At 42.8% G+C, this 24,698-nt stretch overlaps 1 protein-coding gene across 1 annotated transcript; it reads left to right on the top strand.

The window, feature by feature from the left end:
* The first annotated feature begins 5,104 nt into the window (after positions 1-5,104).
* On the top strand, positions 5,105-16,954 carry CMTM6 (CKLF like MARVEL transmembrane domain containing 6). Its single transcript, XM_030967291.1, has 4 exons — positions 5,105-5,788; positions 10,639-10,815; positions 11,799-11,894; positions 12,904-16,954. The coding sequence occupies exons 1-4, from the start codon at positions 5,216-5,218 to the stop codon at positions 13,057-13,059; spliced, it is 1,002 nt and encodes a 333-aa protein (XP_030823151.1). The 5' UTR covers positions 5,105-5,215; the 3' UTR covers positions 13,060-16,954.
* Positions 16,955-24,698: the final 7,744 nt, after the last annotated feature.

Below are 24,698 nucleotides of genomic sequence, written 5' to 3'. Positions count from 1 at the left end.
TATCAAAGCACAAAACCCTTTATGAAGGTGGGAAATTTGCCATATAATATATTAATAGCTATTACACCAGGTTCCCTAATTTGGGAAGGCTGGGACAGGGGAAAACCTTACAAATGAGTCATTATAATTTCACTTCTTGAAACAGATGTCACTTCTGTGTATTTGAAGCTTCTAAATGTGTTTTTCCCTAAACCCCTATAGCTTTGGAGTTTTTTGGTTGTTTTGATTTTTAAATTCTTATTTACAAATGCTTGTTTACACAAAGACTGTTCCCTACCATGCCTCTTCATTCTAAAAGACTAAAGTAGCTTGCTTACCTCCTTCAAATTCTCTTAATGCTACTGTCACTTCCTATCTGCAGCCTGCTCATGCTGTCTGGGGGGGAAAATTTACCACAAAAGGAAAATACCTGAGAATATTTCTGTGTAACCTGATGTCTTTGACTTCTTGTTTCCCTCTGATGAGACGAAGGCTCCTGGGCTGGTTGCTTTTTCCTCTTGAGCTGCAGTTCCCCCAACTCCTGCTTTGGTGAGAGTAGACAATTAAGGTGGGATTTACCACAGCTATCATGCAAAACACAGTCTCTGTGACAAAGGGCCCTTTTCACAAAAGGTAGTGCCAGTAAACCCTGCTCCCTTTTCTCCTTTCGCCATCAAGTGAAGCGCCAAAATAAATAAATTGGGTGAAAACAGTGAAGCTAATTTGGCAAGAATACCTTCTTGCTCTAGGCTGCGGAGGGGTAAGGTTTGGGATTACCTCAATTTTTGAAAGAGTAACATTACAAATTACATTAATTTTGCTCTCAATCACTCTTCTGTGCCTTTAGTGCTGTTGGGTACAAAGTTTCAGACTAGCGCATAAGATGCAGAAAGCAAAGAGGTGATACAGGAACTACAGGACAATTTTAATAATGATACTTTTAAAATTCTATTCAGTATGAACACTGAAAAAATGCTACAATAAAAATCAACTAAATTCCTTTAGACTTTCAGGGCTAGTCCAATGTAGACAAGTTGCTGATTGGACTGAAACTAAAAGGTTTCAGGGGAATTTTGTAAGTCTTCTCTTCCTCCTTCTCTACCCTGTTCCCATGTCAGTTCTTTTGAGTATGCTGATTCTAATAAAGCTGTTCTGCAAATTTTAAGCTTGAAATTTTTGAGTAAATGTCCACTTTATTTCCAGGCAGGTCATATTTTTCAGCTGAAAATTACAATCCCTGGAACATGCACATGGCTTTTAGGTTTGATGGACAAGCTACTATATTAACCTTATATTTCTAGTGATACTTCTGAAATGCAAGAATTGCTGCCTGATGGGCTGCAGTCTCTTCTTGGGGAGCAAACAGTTTGCAGTGGGACACCTACAGCAGCAGAACTGTTGCCTATCAAATACCTCATGGCTTAATGCTTCTCTGTGCCATGCAGATGCATGCAGAAAACCACTGAGAAGAGTTAGCCTAAGCTTGCATTTGGAAAGTGTGGGGATTTCATCTCTGGTGCCATAAGGGATACTTAGTAACAGCTGTTAAAAATGCTAATTCTTCATCTTCAGCTGTTTAAAAATCACACATTCGAGCCTGTTTAGTGTGGTGTCACGGTTTGTGAAGTTCAGTTGCAATACTGAGCACAAAAATAGAGCCTCAAGAGCTAAAGAAAGTTCAACAGATGCAACACATTGAAGTCTTCTCTGAGCTCAATGTTACAGTACTTGGAGTATTCCATTTGCTAGCTAATCATCCTGTATTTACTTCATGTAATACATGGGGATAGTCTTGAACAGAATATGTTGAGGTGCCCATGTAAGAACATCAAAATGAAGGAGGGAGATGTGCCTCAGACAGGCTGTCTTCAATGGAGCTCCCTGAATTGTGCAGTAACATACTCTTCTTCCTCTTCCTCATCACTCTTCCAATGAAACTAAGTCTGTCTCTTTCAGTGTTTTCCAAGCTGCTTCCCCATTTTTCTACTTCCTTCTTCCTTGCCTTCTGTCAAGAAAAGCAAAAAAACCCCATAACTGCATTTATGAAAGTGAAAAAGGGAGAACATGAATTCGTGAGGCCAATTCTGAGTGTGAGGGACTCAGGCTGTAGTGCTGCATTGTAACACAGTACACAGAGTGTGCCAAAGAGCCACTGGGGCTCACTTGATGAAAACAGCAATGCAGCTGTGGCCTGGAGCCCCCTTATTGCAGTAGCTGGCATTTACTCAACTGCTTCAAGGAACTCCAGTCACAGTTTTGGAAATTATTTCAACATGGGGGCAAGAAGTGGCAACTGTCATACAGCTATACTGTGTACACTGCCATCTCCTCTAGTGAGGGGGCTTTCTCCGTTGGTATTGCTTTTTGGTCACTATGGAGGGTGTCTTGGAGGAGATGTAATGAGGGAGAAAACCAGGTCACTCATCACTAATCTGCTTCCACTGATGTCCCTCTCTGTGCCTGGCTGACTGGAGATGTTACCACAGCTCAGCATCTAACTGTGGGGTTGCTTCTCTGCCACCATGTCCTGCCTTTAGCTCTGCTCCTGCCAGTCCAGAAGATGCTGTGGCAGGGTAAGAAAGACTTCTTTTTCTGGAAAACTGTCAGGTGTAGCACATAACCAAAAGGAAATTAATAGCTGTATACCTGGAATGGGATTTCCATCACATCACAGTCAGCCAGTTACTGTTATTTGCATTAAAGCCTATTGTTACTTACAGTAACTGTTGTTTCAATTCTCTCTTTAAAGGAAAAATACCGTACTGGAATGTTGGTGTGATTAAAAGGGTGAGGAACACCTGCTGTACCTCTGTGAAGAGCAGCATAATGTAATGCTTTAAATATTTTCAAGATACCAACTGCTATGCTGTTGTCCAGTTTTCATTCCTTCTCTGTCACATGAGCTTTGCCCTAGCTTTGCTGTAGTTTCACTTTTCCTTAACCTCTTATAAAAAAATAAATAAATTGGCCTCAATAAGTTAGGCTTTAAATGGCAAGCTAACCTTTATCATTCATGCATCGTTGATATGTATTTCCTGGAGAGGGCCTGAACGGGAAAACCAGCTTAAAGACAGCAGAAATTGGAAAGAGGTTGCCATCTATTTTATCTTTTGTAGTCTTGTTTTGTGTTTCTGTGGCTCCCTGAAAAGCAGTCTGTCCTCAAGACAGTTGTCTTCAGTACTACCATCTGTATTCATAATCTAGCAATTCTGCATGAAGACATTCTAAAGACTCACAAGGGAAGGGCTACAAAATAGCCTTAGATGCTACTGAACATCTTAAAAGACCTGACAGCTGCTTCTACCTCGGTTAAGTCCTGTCTCTGTCAGACCACAGTATAGCCTAGACATATGCTTTGTGGCTTTGGAGTTATTCAGCAGTTGTGAAATATTATCAAGGAAGAAAAGAAAACAAAAAGGAAATTTCCCTCAGAAGAGAGATGCCAGCTTCTGTAATGTAATCTAATTTATAATGTTCTAGTGTGAAAAAAGGTAGTGAAGGCACTGGGACTTTATAAGCGGTAACAGCAAATGTTCCTGACTGCACCTACCTGCTCAGTCCTGTAGTCTGGGATGCTGCCAACAGAGCCATGTTAGACTCACCCCAATCCCAGGCAGAAGCTGGGGCACACCCATGGTGATACCTCATTTGTTTTAGTGGAAACGCCCATGCCTTGGGAATCACAGGACTTGCCCTACTCATTTGCCTCCCAAGCCAATTCCTGCAGCCAAACATTGTTTGTGACAGTGGCAGGTCTGTATGATCCTGCCTAGGGACACTGTATTCCCCTGGATTGTGTTTTCTTACCGGGAGAAGCACACAGCCTGCTGGTACACACTCAGCAGGGAGCATGGCCCAGCTGCTTTGGTCTGGCCCATACTTCTGCATCTGCCCAGTTAAGGGGGGGTCCTGCCAGAGCTAAAAGTAGCCCCAGCCTCATGGGGCTCTATAGCACATTCCCACTGCACTGTGTGGTTCCCAAAGAGAAGCAGTATCTGAACAGCCTGACCTGTTCCCTAAGGAGGGAATCTGTTCCTATACAGCTAATGTTAAGCAAGCAAATCTCCTCTTTTTCAACCTGTAGCAATTTTCCATTTCTTTGAATTTAAACAAGTATAATTGAACTTGACTACAAAGGACCATAATAGCTCTGTGGGTAATACATCAATAATATAGAAGCAAACAACACACCTTTGCTTACATATAAAAGGTTCAATCTACTCTTAATAGGCCACAAAAACTTTTATAGTTACTTTTAAAAGCTGACCTGGGCAAAGGTATGGGAATATATTAGAAGAGGGTTGGTGATATGAGTATTTTCTCATTCACAACAAGGAATGTCTTCAGAGACAATGATTCTTCTGTACTCAGCACTGGTGAGGCCACACCTCGAGTGCTCTGTCCAGTTCTAGGCCTCTCAGTTCAGGGAGGACATTGAGGCGCTGGAGTGTGTCCAGAGAAGGGCAGCTGAGCTGGTGAAGGGTCTGGAGCACGAGTCCTGTGAGGAGCAGCTGAGAGAGCTGGGATTGTTTAGCCTGGAGAAAGGGAGGTTCAGACTCTAGAACTGCCTGAAAGGAGGTTGTAGCAAGATGGAGATCAGGATGTTCTCTCAAACAACTCATGACAAGACAAAAGGACGTAGACTCAAGCAGCACCCAGGGGAGGTTTAGGTTGGACATTAGGAGGAATTTCTTCCCAGAAAGAGTGATTAGACACTGGAATGGGCTGCCCGAGGAGGTGGCAGAGTCACTGTCCGTGGAGGTGTTTAAGGCAAGACTGGACGTGGGACTCACTGCCATGGTCTGGTTGACACAGTGCTGGTGTTCCGTCAAAGGCTGGACTCGATGATCTCAGAGGATTTTTCCAACCTAATTGATTATGTGAATGTAACCAGGCAAAGCTTTGCCTTAAACCCCCTCTTTTGATACCGTAATCTCGTATGATAAGTGAATACTCGTGTAAACTTTACTTACCAAGCCCCTGTTGGCGAACTGAGCCCAGACCGGGCCTGAGGCGGCCCCGCGGTCCGGCCCGTCCCTCACGCTCCCGTCCGCGGCCGCGAGGGGGCGCCGCCGGCAGCGCCTTTGTCCCGCCGGCACCAACCGTCGGTGCAACCGCCGCCCCCCGGGGCCCCCGGGCTCCCCGGGGCCTCTTGCCCTGCCCGCTCCCGTCCCGCCGCCTGCCGCCCCTTTTGTTGCGGTTTTTCCCAGATGGCGGCCGGCGGCCCGGCCCGGCCATGGAGAACCGGGCCGCCTACAACCAGACCACGCAATCGAAGGCGTCCCGCCACCTGCCGCCCGTTTTCTTGAGGTGTTTTCCAGCCGGCAGCCGGCGGCCCGGCCCGGCCAGGGAGCACAGCTCCGCCTACAAGCAGACCACACAACCAGCGACGTTCCGCTACCTCTCGACCTTTTTCTCGAGGTGTTTTCTAGCTGGGAGCCAGCGGCCCGGCCCGGCCAGGGAGCACAGCTCCGCCTACAAGCAGACCACGCAGCCGGACGCGTCCCACTACCTCCCGACCTTTTTCTTGAGCGGTTTTCCAGCTGGGAGCCGGTGGCCCGGCCCCGCCGGGGAGCACAGCTCCGCCTACAAGCAGAGCACGCGACCGGAGGCAAAGACGCCCTGCCCGCCACTCTTTTGCTTTCGGTTTTTTCCACCTGGGAGACGGCGCCCCGGCCCGGCCATGGACGGCTCCTCCGTCTACAACCCGACCACGGAACCCGAGGCAAAGAGGCCCCGCCGCCTCCCCTTGGGCTGCACGCTGCGGCACCTGCGGAAATGGCGGCTGTCAATCAAGGTGTTCCAGACGGTGAGTGCCTCCTCCCCTCGCCGTGCGGGACGTGCCGGGCCTGGCGCGGAGGGAGCACCTCTGGCAGGATCGCTGCCCCGAGCCGGGCAGAGACTCACAGTCCGCCGGGGCTGGGCCCGGCGGGGCGGGGGTGCCCCAGTCTGGGATGGAAACGAGCGTGTTGTGGTGACCTTCGGCTTTAGGACGGTCCCCTACCGCTTAAAAATTAAACTCCTTGGTGAACCAGGGCAGGCGGAGGAGATGGCCGCACATAGGCTTCGAGAGAGTGGATTCTGCCTGTCGGAAAGGGCTCCGCCGGGAAGGTGTCCTGACTTAGGGCGTGGCATGGAGTCACTAAAGTTCTGCAGACCTGTAACTCAGGTGGAAAGGCTGGCGTGGTGCCTTACAATGTTGGTTCAAAGTGGTTTATGGTGGGGAAGTGGTGGGAGTGTTCCTTCCTCATGCCCGAGCTGCAGGAGTAGGTGCCGACCCCGGCTGGTGCCGCCGGCGTCGTGCGCCCGAGGCTCGGTGCTGCAGCCGCCGTGCTCCAGCTGCCGGCTGGCCTTAAACGCCGCCCGCCCTGGCTAAAATCAGAGGGAAACCTCGCAGGAAATGGAGCGGCTTCTTCTGAGGGCCGGATTGTACAAAAACAGGAGGAAGAAGCCTTTGGTTCAACTTCACCATAGGGCAGTAGAACTGCGAAGGGCATTGCTGGGTCATGAGCTCCAGACCTTCCTCTCTTGCTGCTCCTGTAGCCCGTTCTAAGCCTGTCAGTCTGGGCTGTCCATGATAAAATTAAGGAGCTATTTCTCCCGTGATTTGTGGTAAAAAATTGCACCAGAAACCCATAATCATGGTGGCCTATTGCATGACACATCACTTCATGTCAGGCAGCCCTGGGCTCACCAGGAAATAAAAGGCTTATTTTCTGCCTTTTATACGTATTGTTGCTCCTGAATCAAGCAGTTGGGCTCCTGCTGCAAGGTCCTGTTCAGTGTTTGGTGATGGCTCTTCCAAAATGTACCAGTGTGACTGCTGATAAGGATGTGAGGAGCATCACTCTTATGTACTAGCAGGGAATGAGTGAAACCCGTGGTGGTAAAGGGCAGCTGACTGCAAATGTGTGTCAGCCTACATTTTGCAGCCAACACAGTGGCTTTTTAGTCAGATGTGTCATGCTTACAGGAATTATAGGTGATTTCCAACCCTTTCTCGTTACTTCACCATTGCAGAAAACAGGACGTTTGGGTTTTAAGCTTCATCTCACACACAGTCAAAACTCTCAACCAGAAATGTAATATTCTTTAGTGTTTGTAAAGTGGTAACACTGACGAAAATAAAGTTTTCTAAGAGTGTTTAAAACAAAAATCACACCCAAGAATGCTTTAAATAAATATAATGGAACATAAACTTTTCATTCATCTACTGGAGATTATTAAAGCAAGATCTGCTGGGTTCTGTTCCCTAACAAGCAGAATGTTTATATAAATAGGTTCATTGACTAAAATAAAATAAGTGATTATGTAGGCAAATCTACTGATGTACCAAAGCTTTAAACTGTTTAATTATTTAAAATGCTTTCTAAGTAGAAAAAAAGAAAATTTATCATTATCCTAGACAGGATAGATAGCTGCTTGACATGTTCTTAAATAAACAACAGTTTATACCTTGAACCCATTAGTCAGTGAGAGGAAAAAGAAAATGGAGTTATAGTTGTTCACCCTCCTAATTTCCAACATTTTTCCCTCCTTTTTTGTAACCTTTATCAAAATGCAGAGATCTTGAGGTCTGGGTCAAAACACTTTAAACAAGCCCCAGAAAGTCCTGAAGGTGGAAGCCTCGGTCTCTGCAGTTAAAAGGTTCCTGTTCTGGGAAAGAGTTGATTTTGGAAATGTCAGTGATGGCCATTACCTTTTGGCTTTGTGTTACAGCAGTGGTTGTTACTGGGATTTTGCCCTGATAATTGCTGGGGTGGACTGCTAAACAGGGTGTTGCAAACAGAGCCCTGTGGGCTCTGTTCGTTGTAGAGGTGATCAAGGGTTTTATAAAACACTCGGAAATCACCTGCAGAAAACTGGCTTCTAGACCTAAGAAATACTTTTCTTCAGATGAATAATGGCATGCTCTGTAACCTTAGCCAGTTCTTTTGAGCAAATGAAACAAGGAAAATGTCACTGCTAAAAGTCACAAATGTGAGTGCCCAAAGGATGCTGTGAGGCATGTTATTGCACAGGTTTCTAGGATGTTGTTGTTTTGTTTGTGGTTTTCTTTTTTGGTTTGTTTGTTTGTTTGTTTGTTTTGTTTTTAATAGGTGGAATGTTTTTGTTAGTCCATGTCTGGTTCAAATTCAGCACAAAGGTAAATGGCACAATGTGTATTGTGCCAAGATTGAGGTAGAAACTAATTCTTACCTAAAGCAGGACAAATTGTCATCAACTATTGTTTAACTTGAGTCAAAATGGCCTGGCTGGAAAGGAAAATTGTAATTCAGGCTTAAAAATCAGCTCCTTTTTGAGCTGTTATTGTTCTGTAGTAGCCTGAATTGTGCAAACTTAATAGAGAATTAATATGTGCACCTACCTGAAGAAGATTTTGTACAGAGAATCTCAGTACCTCCCAGATGCCAAGCATCTTCACAGGATTGCTGGCAAGTTCATTGATCTGCTCTATTTTTGTAGCAATTCATTTGTTAAATTCTTTTGTAGCAATTCACTTGTTAAATCTTCTTTATGAAATTGACATTTGTTTAGAAACTTCCAACAGTAATGTCAGGGTCAGTGAATAATTTTTTGCTGGTAAGAGACAGACGAAGATGTTTAATTTCTCGTGTATATACAGACAGGACTAATAACAAAATTTTAAAAATGCAAAACAAGTGCTTCTCCAACAATGCTTTTGGTGTTGAAAACTTTTATTTTTTGGTGGCAGTAGGACAACAGAGGAATACCTTTTTTCCTGAAAGTGGTATCAAAGTTAAGAAATCCAAGCAGAGCTCTCTGGCATCTTATAAATGTGCTGCTGATACATTAACTTAATCAAAGCACTTACTCAAAGTTCTTCAAGCCATCTTTTTTTAAATTGATGTACTCTATTTTATTACTCAGCTTATTAATAAAAAAATTGAATATCGACTTGGACAAGTCCCACACAGGATTGTACTTGGTAAATCTCAGTTATTTGACACTGAACCCTTTATAAATGCTCTTTGAGTGGGATTTTTTTCAACTTGTACACTCAGTAGAGAAGCTTTTTTCAGCTATGTAGATAATATTATGGTTATCTGGACATGTACTTTCTTTTAAGGACAGGTTTATTTTCTTTCTGTTTTGTTTCAGCCCAAGTAAAAGTGATGACTTTCTGTTTCCAGTGCTTATAAAAAGAGATAAGTTTTCATGTACAGTGCTATCTCACAACTGACCTTGTGAAAAATGTGAAATTGAAAGTCATTGGATGCAGCTATAAGCCCATGTTTAGAAATGGAAAAAAAAAACACAACAAAAAAACCCCAAAAAACCCAAACCATAAAAACTGGAAAGTCAGAGTTTAAAACATTCCTGGACTGACATTGTAGTTCACTGTTTTAGGTGCAAGGGCTGCTGAGAAGTTTGTGTTGCCAACCACTGTGGGAGAGAAAGGAAGCATGAGGAGACCTGATAGTTTCCCCTATTGATGTTTCCCAGCTCCCATTCTTTCCCTTTCTGAGCTCCTGTTTACTTTATATTGTTGCATTTCCAAAACGTGGTTCTCTGAAGTGCTCTTCTGAACCTGGCTTAGTAAGGGGAATTTACAATTCCTACTGCTAAATTGTTCTTGTTTTTACTGTGAGAAAACTGAAACCAAAGACTGATGGTTCTTTTCCAAGAAAAATTCTGAATCTTAAATTTAGATTTTTTTTTAAACAAAGAACTATCAACTTCTTTATTGTCCACATACTCTTATTAAAAATACACATCATTCTCATATCAGTCTCATTTTTATGACCCAGTCTGATTCCTGCTCGTGGTTTCATTTTAATTTGGTGAACTCCTTACTATGAAGATCTGTAAAGCTATGCCAAGTTTATGGGATGAAGGAAATTATACTATTTATGGGATGAAGGAACTAGCAAGAAGTGGCCAAAATAAGTGAACGGTTAAATGAAGCAGTATTCTTTCTTGTATGATAAAACAGTAGAAAATCCAGCAGCAGGGATATGGTGACTGTATAGGAAGTAAGTCATGTTCTTTTCTCAAAACACACTGTGGCGGGAAGGTGAAAATAGAGCTCTGCATAGATTAAACATTGTCCAGCATGCTTGAACATAGTGAAAGTTTCAGTTCCTACAAGAGCAGTTGAGCTTCTGTCATTTCTGGGTCACAAGCATGTGAGTGTTGGGTTCATGGACTTTCTCTGAAGTTTTATCAAGTGAGGTAACATCAGCTGGGAACTTTTAGGGAGGTAGCTGAGTGTGTCAGGGCTGTCCAGTTTCCACTGCCCTGAACCCAAATACATTCAGAACCGAGTGCAGCTGTATGTTGTAAGCAGCAGTATTTTGCAGGATGTATGTTCTCCATGCTGCCTCATCTCCTTCAAACTGGCAGTTGCACAAACCCACAAAACAGGAATCTTGTCTGTCTAATCAAGAAGCCTCTGTTTGGCTGTGTGCTCAGCTTACCTGAGCGTACTTTATGGACCACCTTTAACAACCAAGTGTAAACCATGTCATTGTATAATTATTTCTGTCTGTAAGAAAATAGTGTGGAACTTCACCAAACTCTTTGTAGATTGACAGTTTTTGTCACAGCTAGCTTTATTAATCTTTGTATCAGAGATGTCTGTTTGTTGAAGATATTAGAGACTTGATCCAACTCAAGCACGTTATTTGTTTGCAGATTTTCTCTTTAGTGGCTGTTGTTTGTGAAGAACTTGTGGAAGAATGCTACAACTGTAGTGCACTTTACTTCTTTGAATTCGTAAGCTGCAGTGCCTTTCTTTTGAGCCTCCTGATTCTGTATATGCATTGCACTGATTTGTATGAATCACTGGGGGAAGATAAAGTGCAGAAACTGGTAAGAAAACTTTTTTTCTGGAAAAACAAACCATTTCTTCTAAGTGCATAAAGTCTGCTGTTGAGTAAAAAGCCTGTGCAAAATAAGTCGAGTAAAAAGCCTATGCAAAATAAATCTCCTTTTCTTCTCCATATAAAGGGTAGATTAAAGTATCTTATAGTTTAAAAATGAGCCAACTTTGAGAGTTTATATTGACATATTTGTCAAAGCTGGCTACCTGCAGGATTTTAGGACTTGTGTGGAAAAGTCTTTCCACATTAATGCTGCTAATACTACAGCATAGCCATTGCAGATCTGTATGCGTGTGAAATACAGTTTACCACCAGCATGATGCTTGCAATTTAAAAAAAAATTTAAAAAGTTTACCCTATCTATTTTCCTACTGGGTGTAGACTACTTCCTTTTTGGCAATAATCATAGCTCATTACAGTTACAGTTTATGGCTTCATGCTTCAGATGATCCAGCAGTGGGAGAAAGTAGCTCTGTAAAGTCAGTAGGAACATTGTTCCATCTCACAAGTGTCCCTTCCTAGGTGCCTTCAGAGCAAACAGTGGTGTCTGTATGTGAGGATACAGATAAGGGAGTGTAGCAAAAGGTTTGAATGAGCACATTACTTACAGTTTTGTGGTTTCTTAAGTGTTTTATATACGGAATAAAGCTACCATGGTTGTCCTGAGCTTGAATTTGATGGTGGAAAAAAGGTTAGATGAAATTAATTAAATACTTTAAAAATACAAAAAAAAAAAAAAAAAAAAAGGCAGACTCCTTTAAATAGATGATAATGCTGTTTAAATAGCTGATAATGTTGAATGTCATTTGGAATTTAGTTGTAAAATGTATTTTCTGAAGCTTCCACTAGCATCAAAGTATCAAAACATAAATTCACAGGTAGGTTAACTCAGCTGTTGTTATGATGTTCGTTCTTTTTAGGTAACCTATCCACAGTTAAATTATATATATATATATTTATATATATTTGCAGAATTTTTGGGCTGTGCCAGTCATAGGTGTCTGTTTTCTGTCATCATCAGTACTGCTTTCTGCAACCTGCAATGAGCCTGAAGAATATGCTGCATGTGTAAGTCTTAAAATGGCAAGATTTACTTTGTATTTATCTGGTATATTATTTTCTCTGCCCTCTAAACTTCACTCAATTTGCAGAGAAGAAACTGGGCAGGGAATAGAGCTCAGTGCATTGTGATGTTTCAGGAGGAATTAGCTATTTCACATCTTCCAGAAACTTACCATAGGAAATCCAAAGAGCTGGCATTCCTCAGGGTTGCTGGAAAGTTGATGTGGAAAAGAAAGCAAGATAATTCTGTTCCATGGCAACATTGGCTATTAGAGATACACACTTCTGTACAGTCATCTTATGTGATGTAGATCTATTTAGACCTAATAGTTTGAGCATAAATTAGGTGTCAGCTTTGCTTTTTCGAAAAAATAAAAATAAATAAAAAATAAATAATAAATAAAAACTACTGTGATTTAATACTTATTAATGTCAAATTACTTTGGTCCAAACCAGTTGTGTAAAATTTAGGTAGAGTTAGAATAATGCATATGTTTCTTTCCTTGTTTGATAAAAGCTGCCTTCTCTTTACCACCTCTCATCTTGCCATGACTGGTAACAAAATGTCATTCACAAATTGTCATTCAATTCTCCCTTACTGACCCAGGCTCTGCAGATCTTGTCTTCCTTCATCTTCTGTGTGTTATTCTTCATTTACTCTCATCAATCAGCAGCCCTCTCTTGGATAAATAGTCTGCTATATGCTACTTGAATAACTGATTTTGGCAATGCAACTAATATACTTTTGCTATTAAAAGTTGATTAGAACACAGTATAAGGTTCACACTTGATTAAAAGAATGACAACTGTAAAAACTTCCACAGTGAATGTGCTAGAATTATGATTTCTGATCTGTGTCTAATTTAAATGAAACTATTGATTTAAGGAGGACTATAATCTTAATATTATAAGTGTTATTAATGTATATAAAATGGTACAGTGAATCTTTCCAAACAGTGTTAGAATAAATACTGCTTATGCATTTTAAAATCACATATTTCTGTCCTTTTCACAGGTATTTGGATTTTTTGCAACTTGTGCATTTGCAGCTGAATTTGTTATAGAGCTCTGTCTCAGACTAAAACAAAAACGGAACAGGGATGGACGCCCTGAAAAGCCTCGTAACACTCGGAGTGCCACAGAAAATCAGCCATTGAATAAACAAAGATAACTTCCTGAAATTGTTTCTTTTTTCTTTGTTTTTTTTTTTCCTTTGTTTTTTTTTTTTTAACTGGAGCAAACTAAAATGAACTTTCAGTGCACTGTAGGTTGCAACTTCTGTTTCTTTCTTCTAGTCAATTTTGTACACATTGCTCATCACAAATTTTTATGGATTCTTGGTCAGGTAATGGCATCTTGGGCATCATGTTCTAAGGTACCTGGTCCTGCCACCTGCTCGGATGACAGGTACTAAAAATCCTTGGGTCTGAACAGAGTAACTTCAGAACAGTAATGTGCAGATTTGATTTTAACAGAGATGACTAATAAAGGTTAATGTCTGAGGCATAAATTCTGACCTATAACCTGAAGATATTTCCTGGTTAAATGGACCAGATGTTTCTATTGCGAGTTAAAAATTAGCACAGCAGAATTCATTTTTGTACTTCCTGGTGAAACTGAATGCAAAAGGGATACCTAACTGGAATTTACAGGAATGTTTATCCTTAAGTAAGGGGTTTTGAGTTGTTTTTTACTAGTTCTGTGTCTCAGTTCTGTCTATGGCGATCAGTTTAATGTTATAGTGACTGTAGGGAGTTTATGGGGAAGGTAATGTAAATGGTATATCGAGAGACAGTTTTGCACCCCATGATTATCAAAGTTTGGACTTGTATGCCAGAATCTTCTTTCAGATGGTTTCAAAAGCTGTAACATTTGCAGGAAGAAACTTGAAAAGCCAGCAGTGGGAGGAGTAAGATAAAGAATAAGTATTTTATATGAAGCAACCCCAGAAACAGCAATCTGAATATCAATGGAAAAAACCTTAGAGCATGTTGGTTCTACCCTGGTGAATATTACTTGCAAGGTTAATGCCATATGCAGCTTGTTTATGTATAGATAATGCTAAATTTTGCCAGAATGGTTTTAAACCTCACCATTTTCTGTGTTTATAGATATGGCAGTAGCTTGAGACTCCTTGCTGCTGACTAGCTCAGTTGGTAAACAGGTAAATAAACACTTGTCCCCTTGATCTGTTTTGCAAGCAGCAATCTGTAGGACTGCTAGGAAAACTACTGATGGGACACCTATTGGACAAGTGACAGATGTGTCAGACCAGATGTTGATGGCTGTAAAAGAAGTGAAGTGCTGAAAAAGCATTTTTCTGATGTCTGAGGTAAAAGCAAGACTGCTATGCCTCTCTTAAGAGGAAAGCTTTCAAAAGCAGAGCAAATTACTGTAAGCCAGGAGATGTCCCAAAATAGCAAAGCAAATAAGAAAAACTTGATTGAGTGCTTGAGTCTTTTGCTGTGTCTCCCAGGGGTTAACTGCATTTCACCGGTATCCCAACCTGGTGTGTTCCCGGTCCTGTAACCTATTGTGGCAGCATTGAGACCAAGCCCTCCAGAAACCGCCTGAGCTGTATTTAGGAAAGGAAGAGGAAGCTGTTTTAAGACAAAGGACTGTAGTAGCAAGTCAAAATTGTTTTTTTCCCATTGCTGCCACTTTCTGATGACTGTGATTTTGTGATGTTCTTTCTCTCTATGGCCTGAGACTTAAGCCTAACACTACACTTTGCTTGGAGGATGCCAGATTTTTCTGGGTGGTGTGAAGTACCAAATTAAAGCCACAGCTTGGTTTTAGAACTATGCATAGAAGAGATACTTTCCTTCATAGAATTTTCTGTGTTGTAAAGGAGAAATGCTCTGGACTGGCTTTTTTTGTCCTTGTATTTATTAGTGTCTGTTTGCACTAAAATCTGATTTCAGTCAGTTATTGCTCTAGCTGTCTCTGATAACTGGGTAGATTAGAGATGTTTGGTTTACAAGCAGTGTTACTGGTGATACAAAATATCCATAATGAAAAATATCTCCTCTATGATCTGCAGTGTCTTACTCTGGGGACCATGCCCATATAAGTAACATTCCAACAGTCTTGTTTTGGTTTCTTTTTATTGCCTAAAGTCCTGCTGAATTTTTTTCCCCCACCAAAATATCTATGGTCTTTAAATCGTCATCTGTAATTGGTAGCTGTAAATATAGTGTAAGAGCAACACTGTGCTGCTAAGTATTTATTAAGCAAAGCAGCACTGTGAAAGGACTTTTATCTTGAGGTAATTTCTCCTGTTATTTTTCTCAGCCTGAAGATAACTTAATGGAAGTCTAGTTTTTGGCTGTTTTTTTTCTATAGGCTTTTCCCCACCTAAGTGATGTGTTACTGATGTCCATTCTTGGAGATACAGATAGGGATCTGTAAAGTCATCTCCTGGCCTTGGCAGTTTACCTGGCCGTAGTCTGTCACATAGTAGTTAAATCCTAGGAGCAAGTCACAGAATGGTTACAGGTTTAAGGCAGTTGCCTAAAATATTGCTTCCAAACCAGTTGTTGTCTAACATGCATGATAGTGCTGTTAATCCTTGCACCTTGTAAGATGTTTTTGCTCTGTTTTAAAATAGTTGAGAAGCAGATTTGCATGTGTGTGTGTGTGCTGTTTTCTGCTTCTGTGAGGTTATTTTTTTAACTGCTTTTTCAGCTTCCTATATCCTAGCTTTCCTTATCACTCCTAGGTCCTCTGCCCTCCCAGTCTAGGTGGGGGAGAGGCTTCCTTGTTGCAGTGACTGAGCAGACTTGTCTGCAGTCTTGACATGCCCCTTTGATGCCTCTGGTGTCAGGTGCTGGCTTTAAATGTCTGTCTCTTAATTAGACTGATCCTAGGGAATGCTGTTGGAGCTGGATTAAATGTCTGGTTCTGCAGGAGCTCTGTGTGTATGCTGGATGCTTCTTACTCCTCATGCTCTGTCAGCAAAGCCTTTTGCTTGTTTCCCAGCCTGCTTCTGATGAAATCAGCCAATCTTATTTAAACCACCTATTTAAATTGCTTCCATTAAGGTGGCTGATTTTGGCTTACACAGATTAAGGATTGTTCAGGAGAGTGATAGGAGCTCTGGTAGAAGTGCTGTTAGATACAACTGCCTCAAATTTCTTCTGTTGGCAAAGTGAACATCTCTGTACATCATAACTGGTAGTAAAGACTGTTGGAAAGAAGCAGCTGGCCCAGTACTTCTATCTGGGGATTGTCTTCTCCATTCTTCACCACAGTGCTTGGCAGTGGCGTTGGAGCCTGCTTGGACACTCAGCTTTGGTGTTTTCCAGCTGAATCTGTCAAGATTAAGGCTCTGCAACCACTTTCAAGACTTTTTTGTAGTGCCTTGAGAATCAGTGGAGAGGATTTTTCAGGATACGTGAGGACTTGTCCAGTAGCTGGACTGTGAACTGCTCTGAAGATCTGTACTGGGCATTGCATAGATTGTGAATGTTAATTTTTGTGTTTGATGTTTAGCTCACGTTAAAATCACAGTGCTGCCAGTGCCCTTTGGTTCTGAGTATGGGAAGGAATTGTGCCTTACTGCTTGTACCCTGTGCTTGAAAAGAGCAGGGAAGGGTTGTGGTCTGTTACAGGTGAGTTCTATCTTTGCACCTTCCAACCTGAAAGAGCAGTGAATGATCTCCCACAATTCTCAGAGCTCAGCACAAGATGGTTTTGTATAATGGCTGTCGTGGTGATCCTTGGTCAAATTTGTGCAATAAACTACCAAGCTTTCTACATGGAAGGGAAGTTCTTAGTGAAAATTTTCAAAGGTTCTATAAAATTGTAGCAAAGAAAGATGCTGATAGTGCCTTCAAGATGAAAATTCATCTTTGTTTTAGTCTATTGCTGTAAACATAAGCAGCTCTCTGGATATTAGATTTTATGCTGGACAGAGCTATATGTCACTTTTAATACCATTAAGAATTTAAGTGATTTTTTCATTATTATTAAAGCGAGATGATAATACATTAATCTTATATATATAAAGCGAGAATTTTGTAGTTTCCAGTGTTGCCTTGAATTTCCATCTAAATAATTTTTAAATGCCTATTTTGTTATCATTCTAAACCTGTGATCTTTTTTAACACATTATGTTTTCTTGATCTAAGGAAATAAAATATTTTGTAATAATTTTTTAAAATAAAGGTTTAGTAAATAAGTGTGTCTTGTTTTTGCTGCTATAATTTGGTGTTGCTATGTACTTTTCCCAAAACCAGCCATAGGAAATAACATCATTCTTTTGTTCCTGGTTGGGAGGAAAGAGCTTGCATTGTGTTTGCCTGTTCCTGGGGAAGAGGGTCCAACTGGCTGGATATTCTCACTAGAAGTTGCCAGGAGAAAAAGGTCTGATAAAGTCAGTATTGCCCCGACCACGGGGTCCAGCCTAAGTAGTTTGCAGTAGCTTTTACATGTGGTCTGTAAGTTCCTATGAGAAGCATAATCAGGTGCTGCTTCCTATTGTCTTGATTCCATGGAACTGAAATAATAAAGGGGCAGACTTGCTAAAGGAAGGAGCACAACCTAGCAAAAGGTGTTGAGAGCAAATAATTCTGGTGTAGAAAAATGCGGGTCACTGACTTCCTTGGTTGAGGGAGAGCTGCCTGATCTTTAAAAAATTGTTTAGCTGATTGTCAGTGGTAAGGGGTGAGGAAAAGGAAGCAAACCTGCATGTTTTGCTTTTTGGCAGGGGAGCACTTTTTTGTTTCATAATTCTACAGATTACTTATTACCTGGTGGTCATCTTGTCCGCAGGAGGAGAATGACACTTCCTTCATCGTTGGCACAGAAACTGGAATGCCACAGTATGCTTTTCTTTATTTTGTAACATGAAAAGATGAGATCATTTTAAAGATGAAATTGTCTCTTTGATGAAGTTGCCAGAGATGAGTGTAATCGTAAGGACTCAAAAGGCAAAAAGGTCTCAAATGTTTTTAATTACCTAGATGCAAGGAAACAATCAAGACAAAATGTTGTATTAGAAAGATATGTCAGTGGTGGGTTTTACACCATGAGAAAATAACTCAGAAATATTAGATTTAGTAATTTGAAGCTTGACCGCACAGTTTAAATCATGTTATTGCTAGAATCATAACAACCCTCTTCTCAGGAGCCTAATCCAGGCTGGTTCACTGTAAATGACAGAATGTAGTGCAGCAGCAGGGTAGAATATGGGCTGGTAGCACGCAGCTTTCCTTTGTGAGTGCACAGGCACCACCTGGTCACTGTCTGTGCATCCCTTGGCCCAGGCACAGATGTGTTTCCTTGCTTTGGGATGGCTTTTCTCCTTACAGGGAGGAGCAGGACCAGCCACCTGCTCTCTCACACAGCTGCGGTCTTGCAGGATCCAAGCGAGGGTCGCTGCTTGGCTGGGCTTTGGGCGTGGCTGCCCCTTGGATTGGGAATGGCTGTTCTTAGCTCGCGGAAGGAAGCACAGGGAAGGGCAGAAATGTGTTTTGCCTTGTTCCTGCCGTCTGCACAGGAACCTGCCGAGAAGCTGCAGGAGGGAAGGTTGTCCACAAGAGGGCAGAGATGATCCTGGGATTGAAATTACTTGGTCTGAAGGACTCCGTCCTCTTCCCACCTGTATTTCCAGTGGGATTGAAGCCCACATGTCCCTCTATAAATTGAACTGTGCGTTTTAGGGATACTCTTTCCATTAATTTTCTTATTTCTCGATATGTAGCTTGAAGTATTTTTGGCAATATAATCTCATCAGTATTGTGCTAGGGAAATACTTTGCCTGAGCGGTTTGAAAGGATTTTACTTGCATTACTTGTGTTTTGTAACTGCCAATAAATGTTTTTAAAAACACAAGTCTAGCTTCAGCTGCATGACAGCACCTACACTTGAAACACTGCACTGCAGTCTTGGGGAACTTTGTGGTCTGTACTATGCTGTGGTTTTCAATGAAAGGTCTGTGGATCACAGGTGGGAGAGGAATGGAGTGGGGCGTACCTGTGCATTTCCTGGACTCTTAAGTTAAATGAGGGAAGCTTATTATCCAAAAATGCAAATTATGCATGCTGGAAAAAAAATCAGGGCCCACAAACAGAAATGTTGGCAAGCATAGCTGTAAAGCGTGCCAGATGGGACTTCTTGCAGTTCCAGTCCTCTCCAGGCATCCCAGTGAAACTTGCTTTGGCCAGCCCACGTGCCCTGATCACTTACTCAGTTTGTTTCTTATGACCTATTATCTCTTGGCTGAATTATTGGTGGGAAAATAAACCAGACTTGGCTGTTTTGAAGTTAGCAAGTCCTGAGGTGAGAGTCAGGCTTCATGAGGAGGTGACAGCACAAACACATTCTTCTGCAGTACGATGCATGCGCAGCCAGATGGGGACAGCAAATCCCCACTCAGGTATGCACTGCCTGATGTGCTGCACAGAGACAGGCACTGTCCTGCAGTGCTAAACTGGGACTGTATGTCAGAGCTCTCTTTTTAGTCCTTACTTGGACTTACAGGAAGCATAACATGGGAAGACAAAAAGGATGACAACTTTTCTGTGACCATATGCTCTATCCTTGCTTAGAGAATGGTGCAATGTTGCTCAAAATAATGCAAGCCTGTCTGCACTACAGGCCTCCTTTTAGCTACTTCCTTTGTACCAGCTGTTCCTCTCCCAGAAATATCAGCGCAGACAAGATTCTGAAATCCCTGCTCACGTTGAGGTCTAGGTGAGGAAGGGACAGTTACTTAATTGTTCTGTGATCTCTGCACTCCACTAACCAAAGGTGTGGAGCTGCTATCCTGATGTGAGCAGAAAGCCATCCTCAGCAAGGAGGACAGACTCATCATCTCTATTTTCATTTACACCCATTTTCAGTCTCCTTTCCCTGCCTGCTCAGTTTCAAATGCTTCAGAGCACTGAGTTTTGATACTCACATTGCTAAAGCCCTGCTTCCCATTCCTGTACCTCAAACCTAAACTAAACCTCCCTATCAGTGCAACTCATAGCAACAAGAGCTTTGGCTAAATCTCTGCCTGCTAGTTTCTCAAAACAGCTGGGATAAAGAGGCTGTGGAGGCCTTTCTGAGAGGGTACAATACAGCTCTAGAAACAACTGGCTCATTAATGTAAGCCTGTTTTCTGCCTCATCGTCCTTTTGCTCAGAAAGGCTTGTTTTATGAATGAACCAATGTTGTCCTTGACTTGATACAGTTTTGGAGTTTTTTTAATTGTAAACGCTTGTTTCTGGCAATTGTGCATCTCATTTGAGGGTAACAAGGGCATAATTATTCAGCTCTCATGCATCACAAACTGCTGAGCATGAGGTATTAATGGAGTGCTTTGCTGCCACCATAGCTTAATAGCTACAGCTGCAGCATTGTGCTCTTGTTTGGCAGGGGTTCATGGAAAAGGGGGATGCAGATCATTAAGCTTTATGTTAAGAGTGATTTACAGATGTAGCAATAACAGTAGACTATGCTAGACAGACAAAGCCCTTCTGGTGGAAAAGGAGCTGTTACACCAGCAGAGCTGTAATTCATACTAGTGGTAGTACAAAGCCCCCAGCACCAGTCCACCTCATATAACCCCCAATAATCATAATAAAGGAAAGTTGTGTTAGTGTAATTGTGTGTATGTGTATGTGTGCTGGCAGGGGGAGGAGGAGAGTCATACCCTACCATCACAGCTGGCTTGCAGATGTAATAGAAGGAAGCTGCAAATGGGTGCTTTTGGCTAGCTACAGGATTTGAGGTGGTATCAAACCCCTAGCCTGGTCTCTTTCCATCCACCCAGCTACAGCACCAGCTCTGTTCTGTGCTGAGATACAAGTGCTAGAAGTAAAAGATGAGTGTTATCCTAGCTGCACGTGGGAAGGTAAAAGCAGTGTCTCAGCTTCACCCTGAGATGTTCCAGCTGAGAGGCCAAGTTGCCCTGGTAGCTGGTGGAGGAAGAGGCACATCTAGAGGGTGAATCAGAGGGGAAGGGTAACTCCTGCACTCTGACTTGCTGCTATGATTCACTCTTGAGAAGAGATTCTTCTCTTCCTTTGCACCAGCTGTTCATCAGATGTGCAGGGGAGAGTGGCTGAGTATTAAGGCTAGTCCCATGCAAATGGTCTCCAAGATACACTGTGCTTTTTCCTGGGACAATGATATTTACTCTCTTTGAGCTGTAAAAGTAGTGCAGAAGGAGTGCTGTCTCTAATTTCCTAGTCTGACCTCCCATATGCCCCAGGGTTATATGCCTTGAGTCTACACCTAGGGAGTCTTCTTCCCCACATTCCATTCCTTCTTGTTACAATTCCTCCTGCGCCAAGAGGGCTGCCTGTCTGTGTTGCTCTTCCTACACAAGTGCAAACATGTAAGAAAAGAACAAGTGGCTCAGACATACTTAATTTAGCAGTAACTCTCCATTAGTGGCCTGGGGACATTCCCCTCTGTGGGGAGGAATGCCCCACCACCCTGTGTAGCTGCCACAGCATTCACACACACACCAGCTCTGCCTCAAGAGCTGGTGTGCTCTCCTTGTCTTTCTGGGAGCCCCTTCAGCACCCACAGAAACACACAGGTGCTTCCTTCACCCCCCACAGGACTGTTTGTCTACACATACCCACACATGCAAGCACAGAGCACTCAGCCTGCTCCTTTTCTTCTGTGCTATTCCCTCCTTCCCAGGTGCTTGGCTTGCTGCACACTTGCCTGCCTGCCTTTGCATGGCCCCAGCTGTCTGGAGTCCCCTGGGAGAAGGGCTCTGAAGTGACAGATGTGACAGTGCCTCTGTGCACCAGGCAGGGCCGAAATCACTGCAGAGTAACCTGGGGGCTTTGCAGCACCAAGTGTTGGCACCAGGACACCTGGGCACTCCTGGGTTACATCACACTGCAGGCAGGACTTCTTCTCACTGTGAGGATGGCAGGACTGCTGTTCTTTGGCTTGGGCTTTAGAGGTTGCAGTTTATTCCTTTCAAGTGGTTGCTTTGTGTCTTGCTGTTATTCTAGGTCTGCAAACATCTAAAGAGCAATAAATGAAATTTACACAATCTTGGGCACTCTGAATTCAAATCAGTCCAAGCCAGGATTATCAAAAATTAATTTTAATTGAAGCAAATTTATCTATGCCCTAATCCTTTTTTTTTCTGCTTCAAAAGTTCAGGCCTTTATGGCTGGCTAGTGCTCTGAAGGACATACTTCACCCAAATACATGTCTCATCTGAAAGCCAGCGTTTACCCAGTGACAAAGCTGCTTTTGAAAACACTGTTGTGCCTTTCTGTAAGGCTGTAGTTCAGCAATATGGAAAAACCAGGTGCTGCTGGAGGTGGTGTTATGCTCAGGAAGCGATGTAAAAATGTTAATCCAAGGAACAGCACTGTTCTAAGCTGTTCCCTCAGGAAAGGTTGGTAGTGCTGCTACTCTGCAGTGACCCCTGGATTTTAGCTCCCTCATCTGCACTTTCTCTTTGAGCTCTGCCCTCATTCCTCACCATCACCACACAAAAAGCCAAGGTCCCTCACAGCCTCCTTTCATGAGCCCTCCCTATCATACTGCCATCCCCTGCAGCACAGTACAAGCAGCCACAGTCAAATCAGGCCTTTGACTATTCAATGCTGGAATCTTAAAGCCAAGCTTTCACAGCACTAAGCCAGAACAATGCCAAGGATTTTGGTACCTAAATTCTGCTTCCATATAAAACTGAAAGCTCACCTGAAAAACTGAAAGCTGGCAGCCACCTCATCCCTGAGGCAGGTAACTCCTGTGATGCTGCAACTCTTCTAATTATTGTTTTCTTCTTCTTCCCTTATTTGTTTTTTCTTTTTTCCCCCTAACTTTCAATCTTCCCACCTGTGAAGTGCTGTTTCTAGGCATGGCCAGACAGCTTCACTTTCACTATTACTGCAGCTCAGGCAGAGGTTTGGTAAAGGGCAAAAGCAGACAGGTTTTTTTTGTTTTGTTTTGTTGTGGTTTTTTGGGTTTTTTGTGGGTTTTTTTTTTTGTTGTTGGGTTTTTTTAATTGTTTTTGGTTTTTTGTTGGTTTTTGTTGTTGTTGTTGTTGGTTTGGTTTGGTTTGGTTTGGTTTGGTTTTTTTTGCCAACTGCCCCAAGGCAGAGGGACTGGTCCAGGCACGTGATGAGGGCTTGTTTGATCCTTAATAAATTGGCAAATCATTTAGACAGTAGAACAGTGCAGATATGAGATAACAAGAGGATGAATCATCAGTTAATTAGAAATATGGCTTTTTCTTTATTTTGTGCAAGCTCTGGGATGGTGGGAACCCGCTGCTGATGTTGATCAGTCCCTAGTAACAAACACTGATATGTACTTGCCATATTGGCTGTGAGAAACCAGCGTGCTGACCCAGGGCACTAGCTGAGGCTGATGGACTGGGCTCAGGGACAGGCAGAACAGAAATAAACTCTGGAGTAGCCTGCTGTGGGTAATCAGTGACCTCTGGAAAGGACATCATTCTTTTCCTGTTTTCCAGCTGCTGTTGTGCTGGAAAAAAGTAACTGTTCTTCTCCAGGAGAGGGAGATAACAAGCACTGGTGCCACTTTCTGACCTGCTAGGGTTAGCACGGTTAGAAAAGCCCTGGGATCAGGGACTGGAACCAAGAGCCACCTGTTCCCAACAGGATGGCCTCCCAAGTGTGCAGCCCCGTGTGTCTGCAGAGGAGTGAAGGGTAAGCCAAGGGCATGGCACTTGCTCCAGTGTGAAACTTGAAGCAGCGCAAACAGGTGGGCTGCTTGAGAGCACCCTAGAGCTTTGTGGTGAGGACTCTCTCCTGCCACTGGGGTGTAAATCTCTGCAGGCAGAAAGAACAGGATGTGAGCCTCTCTTTCTCTGGTCCCCACTTCTCCATGGCTCACACAACCACCAGCACCTCCAGGACGCCCAGCAGGGCCCAGAGATAAGTAAATGCAGCTTTCCTTGGCTTTCTGATGGCACTCAGTATAAAAGTAGGTCCATACTTTGCCCAAGCTGCAGGGATGGCCAAGGCCCCTGGCCAGCACACAGCCTCAGCAGCACCATGTGGCTCCATGCTGTCTCTAAGCACAGTGGAGCCCACAGCAATTTAAAATTAAACAGGGCAGAGCATGTGGCAACTTGATGCCACATTCCACAATCTGTGGTCAGGTCTCGTGCATCTCTCCCCAGCTTTAGCAGAACAGGAAAATCCCAGACACAGGGTAAAAAGTACAGGCAAGCAGTAAAGCGACTTCTCTGTCACTCCAGGCAGATCTGCCCTCTAATAACCAGCACAGAAACTGTTAATATCTGCCACCACTTCTATTAGCGCACAAGGCACTCAAATTAGTTTCCCCTCATTAGCTTTCTATGGATGTTTGCACCTGATCTTCCTTCTCTCCTGCTCCTTTTTGTCCTAGAAAGTTCCAAGTCCTCTTCCATGGAGCATCATTTGACACCCCACCACCACACATACACTTCCTTACAAGTTATCATTATCCTGGTGTCCTGCTACTCTCTTCAAACCCCACATAGTGAACTGTTTCCAAACAGTGCAACCAATTCTCAGCAACAGAAAAAGTGTGCAAGATTTGCAGGTCACATAACCTGCAGTGTCTTCATCCAGCACTGTGGTCCTCAAGCTTTTCAAAGCCCCTCTTCCTCTTTTTTAAAAGTTTCATTTCCCCTTCTCATTTTCCTGGTTTCTACCTGACAAAAGCACCATTCACTCCCTGCCTTATCTCAAGTCCCCAGAGCTCAAACATGAGGTTTTGGTTTTTTCACAGTATGAAACAGTTTGTACTACAAATTTTCTTCTCCCAACATTTACACTTTAATTTTTCAGTAAAAACTGAATCTCAAACTCTATGTTAGGTCAA

The sequence above is a fragment of the Camarhynchus parvulus genome, chromosome 2, assembly GCF_901933205.1.
Source record: "Camarhynchus parvulus chromosome 2, STF_HiC, whole genome shotgun sequence".
Taxonomy (NCBI): Eukaryota; Metazoa; Chordata; class Aves; order Passeriformes; family Thraupidae; genus Camarhynchus; species Camarhynchus parvulus.
This window is presented reverse-complemented; position numbering and strand designations above follow the sequence as displayed.